A 27,574-nucleotide genomic window follows, 5' to 3' on the forward strand; every position below is an offset into this window, starting at 1 on the left:
CTAATAATTCTGCACACCTTGAAAAAGAGTGTTGATAGCCTTGAGTCACAGCCTTCCTCATTACTCTGAGCTTTAGATCCTTCCATAAATTTTCTATTGGATTCAGGTCAGATTATTGGCTGGGCCATTCTAGCAGCTTTATTTTCTCTCTCTGAAACCAATTGAGAGTTTATTTGGCTGTGTTTGTGATCATCATCTTGCTGAAATGTCCACCCTCGTTTCATCCTCATCACCCTGGTAGATGGCAGCAGATTTTTTTTTCAGGAGTGTCCCTGTACATTTGTCCGTTCATCCTTCCTTCAATAATTTGAAGTTTGACAGTGCCATATGCTGAAAAACAGCCCCACACCATTATGTTCCCACCTCCAATTTTCACTGTTGATATGGTGTTTTGGGGGTGATATGCAGTGCACCTTGACCTCCAAACATGGTGTGTAGTGATGAGCAAATGTGATTGGATAAGATGTTATCCGAGCATGCTCAGGCGCTAACCGGGTGACTTCGACATGCTTGAAAAATGTTTGAGTCCCCATAGCTGCATTTCTCACTGCTGTTCGACTGCCACAACACATGCAGGGATTGCCAAAGAACCTCTGTTAGCACACGAGCATGCTCGGATAACACCTTATCCAAGCACGTTCGCTCAGCACTAATGGTGTGCATTATGGCATCCTAAGAGTTCAATTTTGGTCTCATCTAACCAGACTGTATTCTCTCAGTATGTCACAGGCTTGTTTAAATGTTGAACAAACATAAAATGCACTAGCCCATGCTAAATGTTCAGCAATGGAGTCTTGTGTGGTGAGCATGCATGCAGCCCATGGAAGGTGAGCTTTGTTTTAAACAATTGCACCTGCTGTTTCCAGATCTTTCTATAGCACTCCACAGGTGGTTCTTCGCTCTTGGACATTTCTTCTGATAATTCTTTTCACTCCTCTGTCTAAAAATTTTACAGGGAGCACCTGGTCGTGGCCAGATTATGCTGAAATTATGTTCTTTCCACTTCCAGATTGTGGCCCAAACAGTGCTCACTGGAATTTTCAGTAGTTTAGAAATTCTTCTGTAACCAATGCAGTCAGAATGTTTTGCAACAATAAGGTTGCAAAGGTCTTGACAGCTCACTGGTTTTACCCATCATGAAATGTTTCTTGTGTGGCACCTTAGTAATGAGACACCTTTTTATAGGCCATTAGGGTTGAGCGAAACGGATCGTTCATTTTCATAAGTCGCCGACTTTTGGCCAAGTCGGCGTCTCATGAAACCCGACCCGATCCCTGTGTGGGGTCGGCCATGCGGTACGCGATCTTGGCGCCAAAGTCGCGTTTCGTATGACGCGTTTAGCGCCATTTTTTCAGCCAATGAAGGAGTGTGGGCAGAGTGATGACATAGGGGTTAGGGGCGTGCACGGCTATCATCATTTTATCGCTTGTGCGCAGTAGGGATTTGCAATGTGTAACACGAGATTTTCTGTGCTGGGACGGAGGGGAATATGGGACGGAGGGGAGAGAGAGAGAAGAGAGCGAGAGAGAGAACCTCTTTCTCTTCATGTGTTCAATAATTTTTCCCTGTGCCATTTCTTATTATTACACATAACTTAATTAATGGACATCTATAGTTAGATTTCTGTGCCAGGATGGAATGTTACTGACATATGGTGAGAATTTCATGTCAATAACACCTTTACAAATATATTTACTTAGAAAATTGGTGATGAGTTCAATACTCATTTCACCCTCTGTGTACAGAATATGTATGTACAGTGGCTTGCAAAAGTATTCCCCTCTCCCACCCACCAATACCCCTTTGGCATATTTTGTGTTCTGCTACCTCCCAACCTGGAGTTTCACGTTTTTTTTTCTATTTTTTTTTTTTTTGAGAGTTTGCATCAGTTCACGTAAAGAACATTGCTACAATTGTGAACATTTTGGTTTTCATTTTACTGTGAAGCAAGCAACAAATAGGACAAAATAACTGAAAATTTCAGTGTGCATAACTATTCACCCCCCTAACGTCAGTACTTTGTAGAGTCTCCTTTTGCGGCAATTACAACTGCAAGTCGCTTTGGATAAGTCTCTATCAGATTTCCACATCTTGCCACTGGGAATTTTGCCAATTCCTCAAGGCAAAACTGTTCCAGCGCCTTCACATGTTTCACTGTGGGGATGATGTTCTTGGAGTCATGAGCAGCGTTAGTTTAGCGTCAGACATAGCATTTACCTAGGTGGCAATTTTCGGTTCCGCATCAGAACCATAATCTTTCTTTCTGTCTCTATATCTCTATCTCTCTTTCTCTCCCTATTCCTTGGTGTACCATGGATTGTGTCTGGCGCTGCACATCACTGCCTACACTCCAACTGCTACAACCCTGCACCACTGGAAATAACAAGACATTTTAGGATCATTTTTTCTCTGTGCTGCCTCTCTGAGTAATGCCCTCTTTGCCCAGACTGTGAGTTTTGGTGGGTGTGTGGCCCTCTCTTGGCAGGTTTGTTGTAGTCCAGTGTGCTTTCCATTTGATGATAATGGATTTGATGGTGGTCTAGGGGATCATCAGAGATTAGGATATTTTTGTTGAACCCAACCCTGAATTGTGCTTCTCAACATCTTTGTTACTGACTCGTTGGGAGATCTATTTGGTCTTCATGGTGTTATGTAGTTAATTGTGCCTCTTGCTTATGGTGTTGCAGCCTTTGTAGCCTTTCTAAAAAGGTGTGTATATACTGACAGGCCATATGACACATAGACTGCACACAGATCTGGTGGACTGCCTTTCACTTAGCATGGGACTTAAGGACGTAATTGCTTGCACCAGAAATGTTTAGGAGCTTCACAGCAAGAACCTGGAGTGGTCTACCATCCTGCAGACCTCTCAAAAAAATAAAAGCCTGGTAGCAGGCTGTAATTATAATTCACTCCAGTGGGTATTGTATTCTTCTATGCGCATCCTGGGGTGCACATAACAACCCTCGTATATGATTCTCCTCACAATATATACAGTTGTGTGAAAAAGTGTTTGCTCCTTCCTGATTTCCTATTCTTTTGCATGTTTGTCACACTTATGTTTCAGATCACCAAACAAATTTAAATGTTAGGCAAAGATAACACAAGTAAACATGAAATGCAGTCTTTAAAAATGAAGGGCTTTATTATTAAGGGAAAAAGAAATCTAAACCTACAGAGCCCTGTGTGAAAAAGTGATTGCTTCCCCCCTTTAAAACATAAATTAACTGTGGTTTATCGTATCTTTGTGAAGTTTGAGTTCAACTTCCCTAGCCACACCTGTTCTCAATCAAGAAATAACTTAAATAGCACCTGCCTGAAAAAGTGAAATTGACCAGAAGTCCTCAAAAGCTAGACATTATGCCGCGATCCAAACAAATTCTGGAACAAATGAGGAACAAAGTAATTGAGATCTTCCTGTCTGGGAAAGGTTATAAAGCCATTTCTAAAGTTTTCGGACTCCAGAAAATCACAGTGGGAGCCATTATCCACAAATGGCAAAAACATGGACCAGTTGTAAACCTTCCCAAGAGTGGCCGGCTGACCAAAATTAAACCAATAGCGCAGAGACGACTCGTTCAAGAGGTCACAAAAGACCCCACAACAACATCCAAAGAACTGCAAGCCTCACTTGCCTCCGTTAAGTTCAGTGTTCATGACTCCACCATAAGAAAGACTGGGCAAAAATGGCCTGCATGACGAAAACCACTGCTGAGCAATAAGAACATAAAAGCTTGTCTGTTTGCCAGAAAACATCTTTATGATCCCCAAGACTTTTGGGCGAATACTCTGTGGACTGACCAGACAAAAGTTGAACTTTCTGTAAGGTGTATGGTCCATTGCATGTGGCATAGAAGTAACACAGCATTTCAGAAATGGAACATCATACAAACAGTAAAATGTGGTGGCGGTAGTGTTATGGTCTGGGGCTGTTTTGCTGCTTCAGGACCTGAGAGACTTGCTTTGGTAAATGGAACCATGAATTCTGCTACCAAAAAATCCTGAAGGAGAATATCTGGCCATCTGTTTGTGTCCTGAAGCTGAAGCACACTTGGGTTGTGCAGCAGGACAATGATCCAAAACAAACCAGCAAGTCCACCTCTGAATGGCTTAAGAAAAACAAAATGAAGACTTTGGAGTGGCCAAAGTCAAAGTCCTGACCTTAATCTGATTGAGGTGCTGTGGCATGACCTTAAAAATGCGGGTTATGCTCGGAAACCCTACAATGTGGCAGAATTACAACAATTCTTCTCCACAACGTTGTAAAAGACTCATTGCCCGTTATCGCAAACACTTGATTGCAGTTGATGCTGCTAAGGGTGGCTCAACCAGTTATTAGGTTTAGCGGGCAATCACCTTTTCACCCAGGGCTCTGTAGTTTTTTATTTCTTTTTCCCTTAATAATAAAGACCTTCATTTAAAAACTGCATTTTGTGTTTGCTTGTCTTATCTTTGTCTAATATTTTAACTTCGATCTGAAACATTTAAGTGTGGCAAACAAGCATACGAATAGGAAATCAGGAAGGGGGCAAATACTTTTTCGCACAACGGTATTATACACACACAGACACACACACAGACACACACACACACACACACGCATATTTTTTGGTTCAACCCCTGTAATTTAAACCTGAAAATCTGCACCTTACTGCATCTCAGTTGTCTAATTTTAAATCAAAACTAGTGGCATTCGGAGTCCAAATCACGAAGATGCAGTTAATGTCCAAATATTTCTGGGCCGAACTGTATGTGTATATATACATTATATGTGTGTGTGTGTGTTGAAAAATACACACACTTACAGCTACATAAACACACATTTCAGTTGCATCAACACATAGTTAGATCAATACATTCAGTTCATTTAAATCATCAAGCACACACTGCTCAGCTACATTGTCAGAACACACATCACACAATTACAATGGGCACACATGCACCCACTGTGTATACTTTGCAACATTTTGAGTTTTTTTCCAAGCATGTGACTTATCGCATGTGCTGTTATTCAACTAGTAGCCAGGATCTGCAGCACCCGTGCAGGTTTAGTTATGTACAGGTCCTGGTGGCTTATACTTCTGCTCTGCACTGATCAGATTGATTGTTGTGGGGCAGGAAGAGAAGAGAGAGCAGTTCTCTCAGTGATTGGGAGGACGCTGTGTCAATGGTTCTCCTCCATCATAGGAAGCTCCTTCCAGACTATAAGACACTCACATTTTTAGCAAGATGTTTTTCTTGCTTAAAAAAAAAGTGCGACCAGTAGAATACAGGTTTTTAGATTTTGCCAGCTATAATTTTCTTAAATTTTCAGATTTAAATAAATTCTTGTGAACAGTCCCACTAAATGTTATTAATAAATATACACGAGTCACACATTATAATGCTGAAAAAAGAGCTGACATTTTAATAATTGAAACCATAGCTATTAACAAAGCTGTTATTTTGTGAAATCAGTTTCTTAGGATTATATTTGTTTTGCGCTTTTTATAGGATCAGATTGTGGCATATTTTAGTTATTGTGGTTTGTTTGGACTCCATGGTAGGTTCGTCATGCATCAGCAGATATCTTCCTGACTTTCCACTTAATAACTGAACACATTGTTTGCCTGCAGTTCTTTTGTTCTTTTATCCTGAGGCTTATCTCTTGGTAAATAATGCGCTGCTTTATATTTCATTTTGTATCTCCTACTTTACAAAACAAAAAACGTATAGTCCCCCGGGACCCAACATTCATCTCTCGCTGCTGGGAGGATTAACTAATGCTATCGTTTTCCAAGGCTAGTAGTTTCTGAGATGTTCCATAGCTTAGGTAGAAGAAAGAAAAACTTGATTTACTCTAGGCCCCTGGTACTTGCATACTTCAAGGGTAACATGTTAAAGGCAAATCACAATATTATTGTAACATTTAATTGTTTATGATATTGACCATCAGATCAGGATATCAGTTATTAAAAGATACAATAATCTGGCTGACTCCCAACCCCACCAATAAGTCCCCAAGACCTTTTACCTCTTATTTCCTTTTTCAGCTCCCCTGCACTCACTCCAGTGGTTGTTATTGTAGATGCAGCTCACCCTCTGTGCAGCTACATTTAATTTACCAAGTAGCAATGCACTCAAGCTTCTCTGCCAGAGCTGTTTCACAGCTCCTTCACTCCCATCCTCGGTGGCTACCAACACCACCTGAAAAGCACCATCCTGATACTTGTATAGTCTCAAGATGGATAAATCGCTGGCTACAGTTTTTCTCCCTTTCAGCTGTTGTCCTGAGACCCCCCTACATTCAATAAATGTTACAGGTGCTGACACTGGCCCCACACACTACTGTAGGGGAAATAAGTCATATGATGGAGTAATTCTAATGTAATCTTACACTCTGGAACACCCTGTGCCCTCCCTTCTGGCCTAAGTCACTTGTCGATAAGCTGTAAGCTTACTATCCTTCTCTGTGGAGCCTGCTCTGGCACTATGTCTCCCCCTCTATGTACACATCCCCAGTTACTAACAACTTGCTGTGCATCTCTGGTCACAACTCCATATCATCACAGTTCAAAGCACACTGCTGTGAGACTGCTGGCTGAACCCTTCCGCCATGCAGGGTTGTGCTTTACTGACAGGCTTTGTTCTGTTCAATGGAATGGACTGTATCAGCAATTAAAGTCACATGACTACATGTGACCAATCAGGAGCAGAATTTTAACCGCAAGTACGTTTATGAATCATCATTATCAATCATTCATAAATTGCCAGCAAGACTAAAAAAAAGCATTTTATTTATTTATTGTTTTCATAAAATGTTAAATATGCTTATTTCGCACATTTATTTAATCAGGACTCTTTACCAGATGCATTACTCTTAAAGAAAAATATCATGATATTTTCATGAAAAATGTAGTGGTTTATTGGATTGTCCACAGAAAAACCATATTGCAGCAAAACATAAAATACCGTAGGTGAAATAATTACGAACAGATTGTCCATTTGTTCCTCATTTTTCATGAGATGGTAAAAGGCGTCTGTCTGTCATGGAGTAGAAGTCATCATCATCGCTACCAGCTGTTCATTCCTTCTGTAAGTAGTCTGAAGTCCATGGAGAATGAAGGAGAGAAGGCAGGAGGTGACAGCCACCACGTGAGAGCCCCCTCCATCTCCTAAGAGACGTGATTATATATATATGTCCCATAGAGCACGTGTTCTCTCTATATGGTGTTCACTTACTCTGAGCTAAATATACAGGAATAGCTTTTGTAATGTCAGCGAGAGACAATGTGCTCAGTACAGAATTGAGAATAAGAATAATTCAATTCATAATTAATATTTAACATAAAACCACTTAAAAACCCTCACAGAAAGAGGGAATAAACCAGGAAAGTACTCCTAAAATCTTGTTCAATATATCAAGTAATAGATAAATCAAAGGCAAAAGCAATGTGGTTATGTGAGAAACTGTAAAAAAAAAAAAAAAAACACATATAATGTGGCAGGAAATGGCCCCAGAATCTAACCAGATTATATGTATGTAACATGGGCAAACAGGAACAAAACCCTTACCTAGGACAGGAAGCCTAATATGCACCATATAACCCGCCAATCCTGACTTGTGGTTTGCTGTTTGCTCTTCTGACATGTTTTGGTCTAGTAAATAATTATATTCCCGTGACCTAACAATCCTGGAGCAGCTTTCTGTCAGAGGAACGCTGCATTGTGCCATATGCTGTAATACATACTAGAAATGTATGGAGAAATTGGAATCTGGATGTCACCAGTTGGGGGGTCGCCCCGCACTCTGACACTGTCCAATCAGTGCTTCAGTACCAGTCTGTGAAGGTACAAACACTTAAGGAATGGGAACGCCCACTAGTCAGTTTAGTCCTAAATTTGTGGAAGTAATAACGCAGAAACAACATATGGCAAAATTTTAAGGAAAAATACTCCAGATTTGTTATTTTGTAGAGTATAGAAATATTGGTAAAATAAACCCGTCAGAAGAGATGACAGGCCTCGTTTAATTAAGTAGTGAAATGTTTAGGAAAATGAAGCCTACAATACATGTTTATTGCTAGCTGATGATTTCTGCTTTTTGTTTTCAGGTTTCCTTTTCTTCTCGGATACCGGTTGCTTTTCCATCAGGAGATGCTAGCTCGCTTAGCAAAAACATAATGATGTATGCGTGTACTACCTCTGCCAAGGAAGCTGCTTCTGCTCTTCTGCAGAAAACCATGATGGCAAGTGACATAACTGTAAATCCTGTGAATGCTCTTCCAAGTGGAGCCAGTATGGCGTCAACGGTCATGATGGTTTCAAAGCATATTGATGGGTCATTGAATCAATGGGCTGTGACCTTTGCTAATAAGTCTGCCTTTTCATCAGTGCTCACAGTGTCACATAAATTTCGATATTGTGGCCACAGATTCCACTTGAATGATTTGGCATGTCACTCTGTACTTCCATTGCTGTTGACCTCATCTCACCATAATGTGCTGACGACTCCGGACTCTGATGGGAATCCATGGGAAACAGAACATGGCGGTAAAGTAGTGGATCCTAAACCTTTAAAAGGTTTCCCCAAGCAACAGTTTAGAAATGCGGCTACACAAACTTTTCACGACCCAAATGCAATTTACAGTGAACTTATATTGTGGCGAGTTGATCCAATCGGACCCTTATCATACAGCGGAGGAGTTTCTGAACTAGCCCGAATTAACTCCCTTCGTACATCTGCCTTTTGTAACGTGGCATGGCTTCCAACACTTATACCAAGTTATTGTTTAGGTGAGTGAATGAAATATTTCTTGTGATTTGTTCTGTGCTGCTTTCTATACGGTACACACTCTTTTGACAGGAAGAATGGGAACTCACAGTTGAATGTTACCAAGCTAAGTTTTAAGGAAATGAGCACGTGCTCTTTAGTTGAATCCTAGACCATGAATAGCAAGTGATCAAGACTTGGAAGGGGTGTTCAGGAACTCTATAGGAGGCCCTTTTGTTCAATCTCCTTAAAATGGAGCTGTACTTTCAACATACTTTGCGTAAATCAAAACTGCAAGTGAAAATAAGAAAATTGAATATATCTGATCAGAGAAATCCACTTCCTTACTGACTTATCAGTCACTTCCTCTGTCTCCTGAACTGGTCATCCACTCTTAAAAAAACAGCTCAAATCTATCTTGGTCAAACAAGACAGAATGCAGGCTCTGCAAGCTCACTGTGGTGTCATGTAATACAGTATTCAATGAAGAAGGGAAAAGTGAGAAATAAGGAGCATGGAGTGGAAACAGGCAGAGGAAAACATAGGAAGATGGTTTTGAGCTTTCAAATCCTTTAACTTGAGTGGTGACTTACATCGGCAGCTCAGAACTGCTGTATAATATTCTCCATGTTGCTGGTCTTTTTGTACTTCTTCCATTAGCTCTCAGTGGATTGCAAACTGAGAGAAAAACCAGAGAAAATGCAAGATACAAGTCAATCTTGCAATTTTCATATTGGTTATTGCAGCTTTTTTTTTTACTCTTAATTTCCTGTTGTCTCAGGAAAGAACACACATTCATTAACTTTATAAACAGCTTTTGAACAACTTTTGACCTTATTTTTTGTATTGACGCATATGCGAAGGTCACTGTGAAGGGAGGAGGAGCAGGGTCAGCTGTGATATCGCTTATCGTGGTTGGTGGATCCTGTTATCAGCTGTGTATAGGGGCGTTACCTGTCCTTGTAATCCTGCCTCTGATGATAAGGAGCCTGCTGAACATTCTTCCTGAAAAGACGGGAGATACAAACCTAAAACAGCCCCAGTGGTCAGTGTGAAAATTGCAACATTGCTAATTTTGTTTCCTAATCCAGGTAGTAATATAAAAACCCACGCGTAGCACAAACAGTAGGTGATTTTATGTGGATAATTTCCCTTTAATTCCTGAAGATATTCTGTATCACCATGTATAGATGGATTTCAGCTACTTTTAATCAGACATTTCAGGAGTAGGTATAATATCTTCCATCTAAGGCAGTGTTTCTCAACTCCAGTCATCAAGACCCACCAGAGGGGTCAAGTTTTCAGGATATCCTCAGTATTGCACATGTGATAATTTCATCCCCTGCTCGAGCATTAATTTCTTCACCTATGCAGTACTAAGGAAATCCTGAAAACATCACTTGTTGGTGGGTCTTGAGGACTGGAGTTGAGAACCACTGATCTAAGGAAAAGGAGGATTAACCAACCAAATACTCCATTTAGTAGTTTTCGCTGCTGTCTGTTTTGTCAAAAATAGAATTAAAAAAAAGTTACATTACTTGTTTAGAGAACTGTCTAAAGAGACGTTCCCTGAAATTCGCCCATAAAACTGTCAGCAGAAGCAGGTGTCATAACAATGTCTGCTACCAGGCCACAGGTAAGTGATAGAAAAACCGGAGTCTTATTTTCCTTAAAGGGCTTGTCCACTACTAGGATATCCCCTTCTCATCCCACACGCTTGGCCCCGATAAAATAAAAAAGCTTATACTCCCGTCCCGGTGCCCTACTTGTGTTGTCACCACTCGCGGTCCCAGGGGACTCTCGTGCGGTTGTGATGACACATGAGCCCGGCGCCCAATCAGCGCTAGCGTCACTATCCTCACCTTCTGTCGAGTTGAACATGAAGAGGAAGTCAGAGATCAGCCGCAGCACCGACTTCATCTTCATGGTCAGTTTCTCCGAAGGTGGGGACAGAGATGCCAGTGCTGATTGGTTGCCGGGGTCACGTGTCATCACAACCGCACAAGAGCCCTGGAACGGCACCAGTATGGTACGACCCCTTTAAATATTCTGTCCACTAAAAATAAGCCTTATCGGGGTACAAAGCGGTAAGACTAACAATAATAGACAAGGGCCCGATGCTGTGTTGTTCACGGAATTGGGAATCAACTGTCCCATACCTTTTCTTCCCCAGGCACATATTGTAACTCGGCCAGTGCCTGCTTCGTGGCCTCTGATGGGACAAACTTGAGACTGTATCAAGCAGTGGTTGATGCCCGGAAGTTATTGGATGAACTGTCAGATCCCGAATCGTCTGTAAGTTTTATATTGTGCGTTCTGCGTCATAAATCTGTCTTCAGACCAGTGATTACAACAAAGCTGTTTATTAGATGTCTTTATAAAGTGAATTACTGCAATGTTTTATGAAGTTAGTGAATCTTTGCCATCAAGTGTCATAGTACTATGGCTTCTCTCTCATTTCTGCTATGTGGATAAAAAAAAATGGTGTAAAATATGTTCTGAGGGGTTTCGGATTGCTACCTTAATGCTTTGTGTTAAAGAAGACCTGCTACCTCTCCAGTAAATACTTGTACTTTCCATGAAACAATCATTTTGGAGCATCTTTTTCTATAATTCAGTATTGTTGTTCCTTTGTTACTCCTGGAAAGGTATGAATTTTGTAACAGCGGGGAGCTACCATTCTCCTTGTAAATTTATAAATATTTCCAGGAGAAATCATCAAGGAATGGCACAATCCAGAGTTGTAAAGTACAATACTTAGAAAACCAAATACAGATAGCTTGTCCATTTTAAGCTTTCACTTAGGTTTACAAAAAGAATAATAATAATAAAGGTAATAATAATACCACTAGTGATTTATTATCTCATGAGGATTTTTTTTATCCGCTTTTTAAACACATTTCATGTTTAGTAATAGACTTTAACTAAGAGCTGATGGGTTCTCTTTAAAGTAAACCTGACAGCTGAGATATGCTGCCCAATCCATGGGGAGAAAGTATCAGGCACCGGCTGTATGACCTCAGCCAGATATGTTTGGCTCTGAAACGCTGCAACGTTTCAGAGAAAAATATACTTTGATAGCTGCTAGAGACCGAGCAGTGCTGAAAACTAGTCGGATAGGCGGGTTCCCGGCGGATTCTACCACCCCACCCCCCAACGCACAGTGCGGCCCGGAATTGACAGGTCTCTGCCTACATGCATAGAGTCAAAGACTAAGGAGGAAGAATAATGGTTATAAGCAAGTAAGTGTGAGATATATATCAGAACTTTATTAGATAAAAAACAGAAAAATGGGCACAACAGTGATAAAAGGGCGACCCAGCAGAAGACATCACATATATAGCTAATAGGTTTGTGCCTTGTCACACCTACCATTCTATCAGTCATCTCCTGCTGGAACAGCGCCAACCCCAATATACGTTTTGGCAATGAGCCCACGATCGTCAAGAGGTCTACAGTGCATGTGGGCAGCATGAAGCAGCCTCAGGGGCCATGTGTTTGAGACCCTTGTCTTAAATGATGAACACCAATCAAAAAGCCCAAACGATGACCATCATTGCAGGTACTGTGAACTGCACTGTGATTACGCAGCTTGTCTTGCCAAAAAGCTGCTCAAAACTTCAAGAGTGGAGTTGTAGTGAAATGGCAAACGCATCCATTCCGTCTGGGTTTCTGCCGCATGCGGTGTGCTGGTAATCCGTACACCGGTAATATTCTTAGCGTCACGCTACATATGCAGGCGTGTTGTCTTCTAACCAGGATCCTGGTAAGAATGTGTAGTGGATCGGAGGGCGAGCATGTGACGTCACTAACTCAGGGGTCCGGACGCCTGTCTGGTCATTAGTTACACAATAAGTGCGGAGGTTTTTACTTTTATTGCTGACTATAGGGTCTGGTCTTGATACCTTGATACCTTTTATTTTGCAGGTTTACTTCTTAGGCTTCTTTCACACGTTCGTCTTTTTTTTTCCGTCACAATGCGTCGTTTTGTGGGAAAAAAAAGGATCCAACAAATGTTTCTGCTGGAACCGTTCTCATAGACTTGTATTAGCGACGGATTGTGACGGATGGCCTCACGTTTCATCCGTCGTTCGCTGGATCCGTCGTAAAATTGCTGTCCGTCGGGCTGAGACAACGCACAGAGGAACGTTTTTTCTGTACGTCGGAAAATCGCTCTGCGTCGCTGACTGTGAAAAGCAGGAATCCAGCGACGGATGCCGTCTTTTGAAACTGAGCATGCGCGGAAGAATTACCAGCCGGGAAATTCTCTTCTCTCTCTCTCTTTTTACTATTGATGCTGCCTATGCAGCATCAATAGTAAAAAGATAGAATGTTAAAAATAATTAAAAAAAATCATGATATTCTTAAAATATCACGAGACCATGACGTCATCACAGGTCCATTGTCTCACAAGGCATTACTGGGTACGGGAGCTGCCAGCAGCATCGCGAGCATCGGGAAGGCTGCGGGGGACGCCGGAAGGTAAGAATATCACAATTTTTTTTTTTATTTACCGTATTCTTTTTAAACTGACTTGTGTTGTGTATGCATTTTCGCAGCTGAAAAATGTGGTGAAGACGCATGCACAACAACGTGTGCACATTGCCTCGACGGATCCGTAAAAATAACGGACCCAGTGCATCCGTTTTTTACAATCTGCACAGGATCCATCTTTTCAACATTTTGACGGCTTGTGACTGCTTGTAAAAAACGGAAGTGTAAAAGAGGCCAAAGTGTGATTTGAAAATAAACTTCAAAAACTGACCGTCACATCCACACATAGACTAAGTGTGAACAGGTGCTGAACCTAGAGTCACCAAGTCGTATACAGTCAAATTAATAAGGCAGCACACTGTGGCGCCAAAACCTGCAAACATGAAACATGAAAATTGAATTGCATTACTGCACTAGAAATATGAAAAATTGAGAAAGTTTAGCGCATGAATTGGCCAATTTATGTGTACCTTGTAGCCACGTTAAGGACCTTGTATACGAGAAATGCCTTAACGTGGCTACATGGTACACATAAATTGGCCAATTTAAGCGCCAAACTTTCTCAATTTTTCGTATTTCTAGTGCAGTAATGCTATTCAATTTTCATGTTTCATGTTTGCAGGTTTTGGCGCCACAGTGTGCTGCCTTATTTAGTGTGATTTGAGGCGCTAATGTATGTGTTTTTGTGACTGATGTTTAATGTTATCCTCTATTAGTTTTACTATACTTTTTTTTGTTTGTTTTCTGTTTTTTACCTTATTTTAGAAACTAATTGGTGAAGTGTTTAACATCGTCAGCCAGCAATCTACAGCGCGCCCAGGCTGCATCATTGAGCTTGATGCAATAACTAGTAAGGTAAGTAATTCCTTGAGTTTGGTGTGTTTATTTACAAGTGACGGTGAGAGACCCTTACTAATCTTCACCCAGATCCATAGCCGAATTTTCACTTTTTAAAGGGACTCTGTCACCCCCACCAGCCGTTAGAAACTAAAAGAGCCACCTTGTGCAGCAGTAATGCTGCATTCTGACAAGGTGGCTCTTTTAGTTATTGGTGCAGTCAAAGCAGAAATAAAGCGTTTTATAATTTCGCAAAAATACCTGTCTTTAGTCCTGGAGGCAGGTCTTAACCCCCCTGCTGCACACGCCACACTGCCGTCACTCAAGGCTTCTTCGGCGCCGCCCCCTCCGCTCTGTTTTCAAATCAAATCCGGCGCCTGCGCTGTTTTGTTCTGCCTGGGGCAGGCGCAGTGAGCGCTGCCCGTCTGACCTCAGATGCAGTCTCGCAGACTGTGCCTGTGCGGCCAACCAGCTTGTGAATCCCAGCCCCGCAGTGTGTTATGCATTATGCACAGTGCGGGGCTGGGATTCCTGGGCATGCGCACTGCGTGTGTCAGCCACTCACCCAGGTCCCCCGCCTTACAGCGTGTGTATCTTCAGCTGATCGAGACTGCATCTGAGGTCAGACGGGCAGCGCTCACTGCGCCTGCCCCAGGCAGAACAAACAGCGCAGGCGCCAGATTTGACTTGAAAACAGCGCGGAGCGGGCGGCGCCCGGCGCCGAAGAAGCCTTGAGTGACGGCAGTGTGGCGTGTGCAGCAGGGGGGTTAAGACCTGCCTCCAGGACTAAAGACAGGTATTTTTGCGAAATTATAAAACGCTTTATTTCTGCTTTGACTGCACCAATAACTAAAAGAGCCACCTTGTCAGAATGCAGCATTACTGCTGCACAAGGTGGCTCTATTAGTTTCTAACAGCTGGAGGGGGTGACAGTGTCTCTTACTGGAAGAACTCTTCTTAAAGGGACTCTAAGTACCCCCATACACATTTAATATGTTGGTTCAGGCGACCGCCCTTTCTTTTGACTACCCCACGCACAAAAAGGCTTGGCTTGCTTCCTTACAGTTTACAGTGGGGGGGACCTTCTTGCAGTTTACAAGGAGGTTCTCTTTACAGTGTACAGTGGGGGCCCTCTTTGCAGTTTACAGTGGGGGCCCTCTTTGCAGTTTACAGTGGGGGCCCTCCTTGCAGTGTACAGTGGGGGCCCTCCTTGCAGTGTACAGTGGGGGCCCTCCTTGCAGTGTACAGTGGGGGCCCTCCTTGCAGTGTACAGTGGGGGCCCTCCTTGCAGTGTACAGTGGGGGCCCTCCTTGCAGTGTACAGTGGGGGCCCTCCTTGCAGTGTACAGTGGGGGCCCTCCTTGCAGTGTACAGTGGGGGCCCTCCTTGCAGTGTACAGTGGGGGCCCTCCTTGCAGTGTACAGTGGGGGCCCTCCTTGCAGTGTACAGTGGGGGCCCTCCTTGCAGTGTACAGTGGGGGCTATCTTTGCAGTTTACAGTGGGGGCCCTCCTTGCAGTTTATATTTAGGTTTTCCTTGCAGTTTACAATGGGGGCCCTCCTTGCAGTTTACAGTGGGGTCCCTCCTTACAGTATACATTGAGGTTTTCCATGCAGTTTACAGGTAGGTGCTTTTTAGTTTGGACTCGCTGACTGATGTGCAGCTAGTAAGTGTTATGTAGTGCTGGGTATTGTATATGCTATATGAATCTGGTGTGATTAGTAAAAGCTTGATCTGGCTCGCAGATGATAAATCTTGCATGGGATTTCTTGTCTGTAAAGATTGCACATGTTCAGCCCTCCATTTAATCACATTTACAGTGTGGATCACGGACTCAGCTGCTTCACGTGTTTCAAGAAGACTTTATTTTGGGATACAAGCCACACAAAGATGAAGTTAAAGCAAAGGAACCCGAGGTTTTCTTTCAGCCATCACAAGGTTGGGCTTTAAGTCGGCTTGTGATTTTAATTTATTTCTTCCTTATCTAGAAGTAACTAACATTTTAATTCCTATTAACCACTTCTTGACATGGCTATTTTGCATTTTCATTTTTTCGCTTCTTCCAAGAGCCTTAACTTATAATAATAATAATATTAATAATAATATTTTTATATAGCGCTAACATATTCTGCAGTGCTTTACAGTGTGCACACATTATCATCGCTGTCCCCAATGGGGCTCACAAGCTAAATTTTTTATTTTTCCACTGACAAGTCGTATGAGGGCTTTTTTTTTTGCCAGATGAGTTGTACTTTTGAATGACACCATTCATATTATCATGTGGTGCACTGGAAAGCAGGAAAAAAATTCCAAGTGCAGATTTACCATGTTCCTTAAATGGTAAAAATTACCTGGCAATATGATTCTCCAGGTCCGTACGATCGCAGAGATACCAAACATGTATCCTTTTTTTTTATTTAAGATGCAAAAAAAATTCATAAAGTTGTTTAAAAAAATTATTGGCGAAATTTTGTAAGACCTGCAAAGTTTTACATTTTTGGTCAATAGGGCCAGGTTTTTGCGCCCTGAGCCGACCCATTTGGGGTAGATAGGATGTTTTGATTGCCTGTAATTGCATTTTTTGCGGTGTTGCAGTGGCTGAAAAAACGGTAATTAAACCTACCGGTAATTGTATTTCCAGGAATCCATCCTGACAGCAACATGGAGGACGTCCTTCTTCTTATCCATAGTGGGACAGGAAACCACGAGAGTTTAATAGGACCCTCCCCTTTCCACCCTTCAGTGATTTTCCAAAGTAACACCTCTGGATGGATGCAAAAAAGAATTTTATTTGAACATAGCAATCATTATATAAATGTTACTTCACATAAGTATGCATTAAATTTGAAATAGGGAGGGAACTAACAGTGCTGTCAGGATGGATTCCTGGAAATACAATTACCGGTAGGTTTAATTACCGTTTTCCAGGTCACCACCTGACAGCACCATGGAGAAGTACCAAAGGAGACTTTTTGGTCTTAAAGCGGGACTACTGCATGAAGCACCTTCCTGCCAAAGGCTAGCTGAGACGACACTATGTCTAGTTTGTAATGCTTAGAAAAGGTACTGAGACTAGACCAGGATGCAGCCCTGCAGATCTGATCCGCCGAAGCACCCCCTTTCTCTGCCCATGAGGCGGCTACCGCCCTGGATGAATGCCTGAGGGACTCTTTCCCTGTGCCTCGTATGCTAGGCTAATGGTGGACCTAATCCATCTCGCAATGGTAGATTTTGAAGCTTTTTTCCCCTTATTAGGGCCTCTAAAGAGAACAAATAGATTAGTATCCCGTCTCCAGGCCCTAGTTGCCTCCAAGTACTTAAGTACGGTCTCCCTAACGTCCAAGTTATGATAAAATGTTTCTTTTTGGTTTTTGGGAAACTGACAAAACGATGGAAGCACTACCTCCTGATTTATATTGGAATCTGAGACCACCTTCGGAAGGAAGCCTGGGTCAAGTCTTAAGACTATGCCTATCATCAAATATTTGCAGATAGGGGTTCTGAATAGACAGGGCCTGGAGTTCTCCTAGTCTCTTGGCTGAAGTGATGGCCACTAGAAATGCAGTTTTGAGAGAGATTAGAGATGTTTATATCCTCAGCTAAGTCAAAAGGATTTTTGCACAATTCATTAAGATCCCAAGGTGGGATGGTTTTCCTGATCAAGGGCCTTAGCCTTAAAACTGCCCTGGAAAAACGAGCAATCCAGGGGTGGGAGGCTAGGGAAGAGTCATAAAATACACTGAGGGCTGCCACTTGAACCCTCAGAGTACTCGGTTTAAGACCTTTCTGAAATCCCTGCTGCAAAAAATCAAGTATCTTGGGAATGTTCGGGTGATCAAGATCAACCATTGTGTCTCCACAAAAACTGCAGAATCTCTTCCAAATTTTTAAATAAATTGCAGAAGTTACTGGCTTCCTACTTGCTTGGAGAATGGAGATGACCTCTTCCGATAGACCTTTCGCTTTCAAGATCTGGCCCTCAGGATCCAAGCCGCTAATTGGAGGCTGTCCGGGTCCCGATGAAGAATCGGGCCCTGGAGGAGTAGATCTCTTCTTTTCGGAAGAAAAATAGGTTCCTCCACCGCCAACTTCTTTAGTAAGGGGAAACAGCTCCTCTTGGGCCAGAACGGAACCACTAGGATGATCTGAGCTCTGTCCTCGTATATCTTCCTGAGGATTCTTGGGATTAGTGCAAGAGGGGGGAAAGCATATAAGAGACCCGTGCTCCATGATTGGGAAAGTGCGTCTACTCCCGCCGGTCTTTCCCAAGGGTTCAGTGAATAAAAGGTTCTGACCTTCGCGTTCCCTCTTGTGGCGAATAAGTCCACTTCTGGAGTTCCCCAGTGCTGGCACAGCTCGCTGAAAACTTCGCTGTTTAGCTCCCACTCGGTAGCTGACAGCTTTTTTCTGCTCAGAAAATCCGCCACCTGGTTCTTTGATCCTTCCAGATGCACTGCTGATATTGAGAGAACCGATCTCTCCGCCCAACTGAAGATTTGATCCGCTAGGTGCTGTAATCTTAGATGCCTTGGACCCCCTGATGCCGCAGGAAGGCTACCGTCGTTGTGTTGTCCGAGAAAATCTTCAGATGTTTGTTTTTTAGCAGATCTTGAGCTGAATAGTGGACCTTCCAGACCACGTGTAACTCTCTGTGATTTGAGGAATTCATGCTTTCCTCTGAATTCCACTGTCCCTGATGGTATCTTCCTAGGACTTGACCACCCCATCCTTGTTGGCTTGCGTCTGTGGTCACCGTGACAGCTGGAGAGTGGATCCATGGAACTCCGACCTGTAGGTTCTCGGGGACAGTCCACCAGCGCAGGGACCGTCTGACCTGATGGGATAGACGGAACTCCCTGTCCAGAGATGTGTGTCTTCTGTCCCAGGAAGCGAGGACTGCTCTCTGTAGCTGACGGGAATGAGACTGGCTCCAGTTGACACAAGGAATGCAGGCCGTCATCAACCCCAGAATCTTCATTACATCTCTGATGGACCCTCGGCTTCTTGAAAAATGGCGGATTCTTCTGATATCGGTCCGCTTTTCATCTGGAAGAAAAGATTTTCTGACATTTGAGTCTAGGATAACTCCTAGAAATTTTATTCTTGGTTTGGGTGTCAGGTGTGACTTTGACCAATTCACCACCCAACCTAATTTCTGCAGAGCGGAGATCACCAACTGACAGTCGATCTTGAGCTGCCCTATAGAGTCCCCTACCAATAGGAAATCGTCTAAATAGGGTACTATCGTGATATCTCGATTTCTCAGATAAGCCACTATTTCCATGACAATCTTTGTAAAGACTCTGGGCGCTGTTGCCAACCCGAAGGGGAGGCAGCAAAACTGGTAATGGTAGATTATTCCCTCTTTTTCTACCGCAAATCTGAGAAATTTTTGGTGATCTATGCAGATTGGAAAGTGATAATATGTACTCTTTAGGTCTAAGGTGCACATTACCACGTATTTTCCTAAGAGGGGAATTGTAGAGCGAAAGGATTCCATTTTGAACCTCTTGTACTCCAGCCACTTGTTTAGGGGCTTGAGGTTTATTATGGTTCTGGATTCCCCAGAGGGCTTTTTTATAGAGAAGAGGCCTGAATAATGACCTCTTCCTATCTCCCCCTGAGAAACTGGGGATATTGCTGCCATTCGCAGAAGATCCTGGATGTCCAACCACATAGTGGAGACAGAAGAGAGAGATGGACGTTGAACACAAAAAAATCTTTCTGGGGGAAGAGAGCTGAACTCTATTTTGTACCCCTGAGATATGACCTGGAGGACCCAAGGACTTCTGGTAATCTTCCCCCATTGAACCCGAAAGTTCAATAGACGCCCTCCTATTCTGATGGCGTCATTTCTTTTGGAATTCTGTTCTGGAAGTTGAGGGACCCGAATCCCTATTTTTGTTCCTATTTTCTCCCCCTTTTTGATAGCTCCATCTCCCTTGCTTTCCCTTACCCCTGTAGTCTGATCTTTGACTATAATAGGGCCTGCGAAAGGGCTGGTACTTTCTACGTTTTTCCTCTGGAAACCCCTTTTCATCTGAAGCTTTTTCCAGGATATCATCAAGAATAGGTCCAAAGACCCTTCTTCCTAAGAAAGGGATGGAGCACAGCTTATATTTAGAATGGACATCACATGACCAATTTTTCTACCAAATGGCTCGCCTGGCTGCATTTGATAAAGACTGGCCTCTAGCTGTAAATCTAACCGACTCTGCAGTAGCATCTGCTAGAAAACCGGTTGCTAGCTTTAATAGAGGAATTGCCTTAATAATGGTCTCTCTAGGAGTTCTAGCTGACAATTGATCTTTCAACTAATCTACCCACAAATGCATAGCTCGTGCCACGGACGTTGCTGCTATATTTGTGCGCATTACCGCTGCCGAGCTCTCCCAGGCTCTTTTTAAGAGTCCATCCGCCTTGCGATCCATCGGCTCCTTTAAGTTAGAGGAGTCCTCAAATGGAATGGCGGTTCTCTTAGAAACCTTCGCAAGAGGAATGTCAATTTTTGGGATATCCTCCCAGTCCTTGACTTCTTCATGATCAAAAGGGAGGCGGAGTCTAAAGTCTTTAGGAATTGATAACTTCCTTTCTGCTTCTTCCCATTCTTCTAGAATCATAGAACGAATGTGGGCATTAACAGGAAAGACCTTTGAGGTGTGAGAACGCAGCCCCCCAAACATCTCGTCTTGAACTGACGGAGTAGATGCGGGTTCTTCAATCTTCATAGTCTGTCTAACCGCTCCCAAGAGCTCCTCTATATCATTAGATGAAAATAGATATTTCTTCCCCCTCTCTGGGGGATCTTTGCTTAACTCCTCCTCTTCCAGATCTGATTCAAAAGAGCTGTCCTCGGACGACAGATCCGATTCTCTTTGTCTTTTCTTGGATCTCTGCGGATCCTGGGGGTCAGACTGTATGGACTGGGGAAATGTTAGGCCAGATATTGAGGCCTACACCTCCTCTCTGATAATGGCTCTCATATTTGTCATCATAGAGGCCTGCTCTTCACCCACGATACGACTGGTGCATGACTCGCATAAGGACTTCTGCCAGGAGTCTTTCAGTCTTATGGCACAAATGGGACATTTCTTGCACTTCCCGGATTTCTTAGCCGCAGACGCCTATCTACTATATAATTGTCTAAGGGTCACTTCCGTCTTTCTGTCTGTCTGTCCTTCTGTCTGTCAAGGATATTCATTGGTCGCGGCCTCTGTCTGTCATGGAATCCCAGTCGCTGATTGGTCGTGGAAAAACGCCCATGACCATTGCCACGACCAATCAGCGACGCGCACAATCCGGAAGAAAATGGCTGCTCCTTACTCCCCGCACTTAGTACCCGGCGCCCGCATACACCCCTCCAGTCACCACTCACACAGAGTTAATGCCGGCGGTAACGGACCGCGTTATGCCACGGGTAACGCACTCCGTTACCGCCGCTATTAACCCTGTGTGACCAAGTTTTTACTATTGACGCAGCCTATGCAGCGTCAATAGTAAAAACATCTAATGTTAAGAATAATTTTAAAAAAATCAAGAAAAAAATCATTAGATACTCACCTTCCGCCGCCTTTACCGCTCCTCGCGATGCTCCGGCCGGTCCATGCAAGCGGCACGTTCCGGTGGCAAGGATGGTCTGTGAGAAGGACCTGCCATGACGTCACGGTCATGTGACCGCGACGTCATCACAAGTCCTGCGCGCCTGCGCGAGAAGGACGTGCCGTGACGTCACGGTCATGTGACCGCGACACGGTCATGTGACCGTGACGTCATCACAGGTCCTGCGCGCCTGCGGCAGAAGGACCTGCCATGACGTCACGGTCACGTGACCGCGACGTCCTCACACCCTGGGACCGGAAGCTGCCGCCTGCACCCCACACAGGCGACAGAACTACAACGCGCCTGCGGAAGGTGAGTATATGTTTATTTATTTATTTTTTAACCTGTGACATACGTGGCTGGGCAATATACTACGTGACTGCCCAATATACTACGTGGCTGGGCAATATACTACATGGCTCTGTGCTGTATACCACGTCACTGGGCAGTATACCACGTCACTGGGCAATATACTACGTCGCTGGGCAATATACTTCATGGCTCTGTGCTGTAAACTACCTCACTTGGCAATATACTACGTCACTGGGCAATATACTACGTGGCTGTGCAATATACTACGTCGCTGGGCAATATACTACGTCGTTGGGCAATATACTATGTGGACATACATATTCTAGAATACCCGATGCGTTAGAATCGGGCCACCATCTAGTAATATGTAATATACATATAGAGGTAAGATTCACATGGGCCTATCCTCAATAAAGCCTGTGAGGGAGCAGGTCTCTGCCTGGGACTCACATGTGTCTGGGGCTCCTGCAGTGCTTCAGGTTTTGGATTATCCTCCATGCTGCTAGAAAGTGCCCACAGCCCACACATACCTTTTATATATAGTTGCCGCCATGTTCCAGACCTCCCTCGCTCCGGGAGTAGAAGGAGATGAAGATGCCGACCCCATGCTGCCGGCCGCGACCCGGAAGTGACGAGCGCAGCAGCCGCGAACCGGAAGTGACTCACGCAGGAGCGCGATCCGGAAACGCCGCGCTCCCAGACTGCAGCCACGCCGATTCCAGCCCTCCAAGATGACCTGCGGCATCACCCCCCGAAACCGCTTGCCAAGGATCCTACCCAGCAGAGGCGCCACACTAGCAGGTACATCTGGGGTCCTGCGTCCAGGGTCGAGAGCCCCCCAGGGGGAAGCGACCCTTAAACCAGGAGCAGCGCTACACCGGTTAAAGCTGAGGGACCCTATAGCTCGGGTGTCAGCTCGGCAGAGTCTTCTAGTGGGAAGGAAGAGGCCGAGCCCCCCTGATCCACACTCTCTGCACGGAACCGACGGACGACTCTCGTCGTTCCTATCCACAGTGGGACAGGAAAAACACTGAAGGGTGGAAAGGGGAGGGTCCTTTTAAACTCTCGTGGTTTCCTGTCCCACTATGGATAAGAAGGACGTCCTCCATGGTGCTGTCAGGTGGTGACCTGGAAAACCTAATTCTGGTGTTTTTAATTATTTTTTTTCCTCATGTCATTTACCAATTGGGTTAAAGGGAACCTGTCAACCCCCCTATGCTTTTTAAACTAAAATAGCCACCTTGTGCAGCACTAATGCTGCATTCTGTCAAGGTGGCTCTTTTAGTTCGGGTCCCTGGCACTGCTGAAATAACCGCTTTTATAATTTGTCCCTGATACCTTGAAATAGACCTGGGGGCATATCTTTTCCCCCGAACAGAAACTCCTCCCAGCCGTTACTTTGAGCCTCTGCGTGCCGGGCTCCGCCTCCTCTGCCTTCATTAACGTCTCACACGGGGCTCCCGGATTTACCGCCTTGTCAGTGACCACCGTGGTGCATCCCTCGCTTGCCAGACGACCTTCCGCGGCCGGAGCGGCAGCCGCAACAGCGACCACTTTGAGGAAGTGAACACGCAGCAGTCGCCCGTGTGCTCTGCTGCTGCCCCGGCGCCTGAGCTGTAAGTTCGAAGGGCATCGCAAACTGCGCATTCCCAAAAAAACTTACACTGCAGGCGCCGGAACCGCAGCAGAACACACGGGCGACTGCTGCGTGTTCACTTCCTCAAAGTGGTAGCTGTTGCGGCTGCTGCTCTGACCGTGGAAGGTGGTCTGGCAAGCGAGGGACGCAACACGGTGGTCACTGACAAGGCGGTAAATCTGGGTGCCCCCGTGTGAGACATTAATGGAGGCAGAGGAGGCGGAGCCCGGCGTGCAGAGGCACTGAGTGACGGCTGGGAGGTGTTTCTGTCCGGGGGAAAAGACATGCCCCCAGGTCTATTTCAAGGTATAAGGGACAAATTATAAAAGCGATTATTTCAGCAGTGGCAGGGACCCGAACTAAAAGAGCCACCTTGACAGAATGCAGCATTAGTGCTGCACAAGATGGCTCTTTTAGTTAAAAATGCCTGGGGGGGGGGTGACAGGTTCCCTTTAATAAATTTTATACTGTGATAGATCAGACTTTTACGGACATAATGATACCACATACTGTATGTGTATTTTTTTATGTATTTCTTTCTGGCTTGTTTCCGTGTGTGCCTTTCTGCGTGTATGTCAATTCAGGTTCTTAAATGACCGTGGTCGTTGACAGGCCAACAAGCATGCTATGCATACAGAACAATTGTTGATACTTCGTTTTGTGTCCATAGAAGAATCCGTTATCGTCAGCACATCACCTATTTGTACAAGTCATTGTGCTGCCGAAATATGAATTCATAAATCTTAACACACCTAATGAATGAGCATTCTGCTCATTCGTCAGGTGATTGCCGGCATGTTTAGACTGACTGGTAGTGTGAAAGGAGCTTGATTGCTGATTATTGATCCTTCTAAATGGGCCATTACTGAATAGATTACATCTTTAGTATTGTTTTGAGGCATTTTACATAATTATTATTTTGTAACAGTACATTTTTATTTGTTTACTAGATGGTGGCCCGATTCTAACGCATCGGGTATTCTACAATATGTATGTAGTTTATTTATGAAGATTTCAGAATAATGCAATGAATACACAGGATTCGGCTGGCCGGGCGCGACCAATTAGCGAAGCGTGGATCAAATCCCGCACCAATTCGCGGCCGGACTGCGTCTGTTGCTGATTGTTTGCGGCCGGCCGGGCGCGACCAATTAGTGAAGCCAGGGCAAGCTCCAGGTTTTTGAGGGCCCCGGGCGAAAGAGTCTCACAGCCCACGAAGCATATAACACAGCCCACGTAGCATATAACACAGCCCACGTAGCATATAACACAGCCCACGTAGTATATAGCACAGCCACGTAGTATATAGCACAGCCACGTAGTACATAGCACAGCCACGTAGTATATAGCACAGCTACATAGTATATAGCACAGCCACGTAGTATATAACACAGACCACTTAGTATATAGCAATGTGAGCACCATATCCCTGTTAAAAAAAATAATTAAAATAAAAAATAGTTATATACTCGCCTTCCGGCGGCCCCCGTATCCAGCCCAGGCCTTTAGTGATGCTCCTCGCGACGCTCCGTTCCCAGTAATGCCTTGCGGCAATAACCCGTGATGATGTAGCGGTCTCGCGAGACCGCTACGTTATCTGGGGTCATTGCCGCAATGCATTCTTGGGACCGGAGCGTCGCGAGGAGTGGGAAAGGCTGGCGCGGACGCCGGAAGGTGAGAATATAATGATTTTTTATTATTATTATTATTATTATTATTTTTAACTTTATATGTTTTTACTATTGATGCTGCATAGGCAGCATCAATAGTAAAAAGTTGGTCACACTTACAGGGTTAATGACAGCGTTAACAGACTGTGTTACACCGCGTAATGCCGTGGTGTAACGCAGTCCGTTTAACGGACTGCTAAAACGCTATGTCGGCACTGACAGGAGGGGAGTAGGGAGGGGCTAATTCTCGGCCGGACTGTGCCTGTCGCTGATTGGTTTCGCCCAGCTGGCCGCAACCAATCAGAGACGCGGGATTTCCGTTACAGACAGACAAACAGACGGATGTGGACCTTAGACAATTATATATATAGACTAGATGGTAGCCCGATTCTAACGCATGGGGTATTCTAGAATATGTATGTAGTTTTATTTATGAAGATTTTAGAATAATACATTAAATACAAAGGATTCGGCCGGCCGCGACCAATTAGCGAAGCGTGGTTCAAATCCCCGCACGAATTCGCGGCCGGACTGCACCTGTCACTGATTGTTCGCTGCCGGCCATGTAGTATATAACAGCCCACGTAGTAAATAGCACAGCAACGTAGTATATTGCACAGGCACGTAGTATATAGCACAGCCACCTAGTATATAGCACAGCCCACGGAGTATATAGCACAGCCCACGGAGTATATAGCACAGCCCACGGAGTATATAGCACAGCCACGTAGTATATAACACAGCCCACGGAGTATATAGCACAGCCACGTAGTATATAGCACAGCCCACGTAGCATATAACACAGCTCACGTAGTATATAACAGCCCACGCACTCAGTATATAACACAGCCCACGTAGTGTATAACACAGCCCACGTAGTGTATAACACAGCCCACGTAGTGTATAACACAGCCCACGTAGTGTATAACACAGCCCACGTAGTGTATAACACAGCCCACGTAGTGTATAACACAGCCCACGTAGTGTATAACACAGCCCACGTAGTGTATAACACAGCCCACGTAGTATATTGCACAGCCCATGTATATTGCACAGCCCACGTATTATATTGCACAGCCCACGTATTATATTGCACAGCCGCACAGCCCACGTATTATATTGCACAGCCCACGTATTATATTGCAGAGCCCACGCAGTATATTGCACAGCCCACGCAGTATATTGCACAGCCCACGTAGTATATAGCAATGTGGGCATCATATCCCTGTTAAAAAAAAAAAAAAAAAAAGAATTAATATAAAAAATAGTTATATACTCACCTTCCGTTGGCCCTGGATCCAGGCGAAGCGGTTACCGAAGCTCCTCGCGCGCTCCGATCCCAAGAGTGCATTGCGGTCTCGCGAGATGATGACGTAGCGGTCTCGCGAGACCACTACGTCATCTTTTCGCGAGACCACAATGCATGGAGCGGTCACCGGAGCGTCGCGAGGAGCGGGAAAGGCCAGTTCTGGATCCGAGGGGCCGACGGACGGTGAGTATATAACTATTTTTTATTTTTTGTATTATTTTTAACATTAGATCTTTTAACTATTGATGCCGCATAGGCAGCATCAATAGTAAAAAGTTGGTCACACAGGGTTAATAGCAGCGGTAACGGAGTGCGTTACCCGTGGCATAACGCGGTCCATTACCGCTGCAATTAACCCTGTGTGAGCGGTGACTGGAGGGGAGTATGGAGCGGGCACTCACTGCGGGGAGCAAGTCCACGACCAATCAGCGACTTGGATTTCCATGACACAGAGGCCGCGACCAATGAATATCCGTGACAGACAGACAGAAAGACAGAAGTGACCCTTAGACAATTATATAGTAGATGATCTGTTTTGAGATGCTGTTTTAGAACAAAAATATAATTTTATTCTAAAGTGTTAGGTTAATTTAGCAAAATGTTTACCATATATGGTGTCCTGGACATGCTGAATTAAAAATAAAAAACTTTATATGTTATTGTCTACTGGTACTCCATTGCAGCTTAAGAAAAAAAATCCCAGTTTTGTTCTTGCTATACCTAGGGATATATTAAGCGTAATCAGAGTTGCACCACTGCATCTCACACACTTAGTAACCAAAGCTTTGGTGGGGGCGTGTTCTTTTGCTTCTGTGTTTTTGCCTGCTTTATGATTGGCCAACTTCTTACAAGGAGAAGTAGTACACGTACCCAGTGTAAAATATCTGATAACACCCACTTGGATTTAACAAAAGTTAATTCATTAGATCCCAAATACCGTACTTTAATTGCTAATAACTCCACAGTT

At 44.2% G+C, this 27,574-nt stretch overlaps 1 protein-coding gene across 2 annotated transcripts in view; it reads left to right on the top strand.

Moving 5' to 3' along the window:
* The window catches only part of DMXL2 (Dmx like 2), a 174,319-nt gene that overhangs the window by 59,022 nt on the left and 87,723 nt on the right, over window positions 1–27,574 (top strand). For both annotated transcript variants that reach the window (XM_077263739.1, XM_077263740.1), the window contains exons 12-15: window positions 8,094–8,775; window positions 10,926–11,047; window positions 14,012–14,101; window positions 15,902–16,019. In XM_077263739.1, the coding sequence (XP_077119854.1) occupies window positions 8,094–8,775; window positions 10,926–11,047; window positions 14,012–14,101; window positions 15,902–16,019 (1,012 nt within the window). The remainder of the gene's footprint in view (window positions 1–8,093; window positions 8,776–10,925; window positions 11,048–14,011; window positions 14,102–15,901; window positions 16,020–27,574) is intronic.

The sequence above is a fragment of the Ranitomeya variabilis genome, chromosome 5 (assembly GCF_051348905.1).
Source record: "Ranitomeya variabilis isolate aRanVar5 chromosome 5, aRanVar5.hap1, whole genome shotgun sequence".
Lineage (NCBI taxonomy): Eukaryota > Metazoa > Chordata > Amphibia > Anura > Dendrobatidae > Ranitomeya > Ranitomeya variabilis.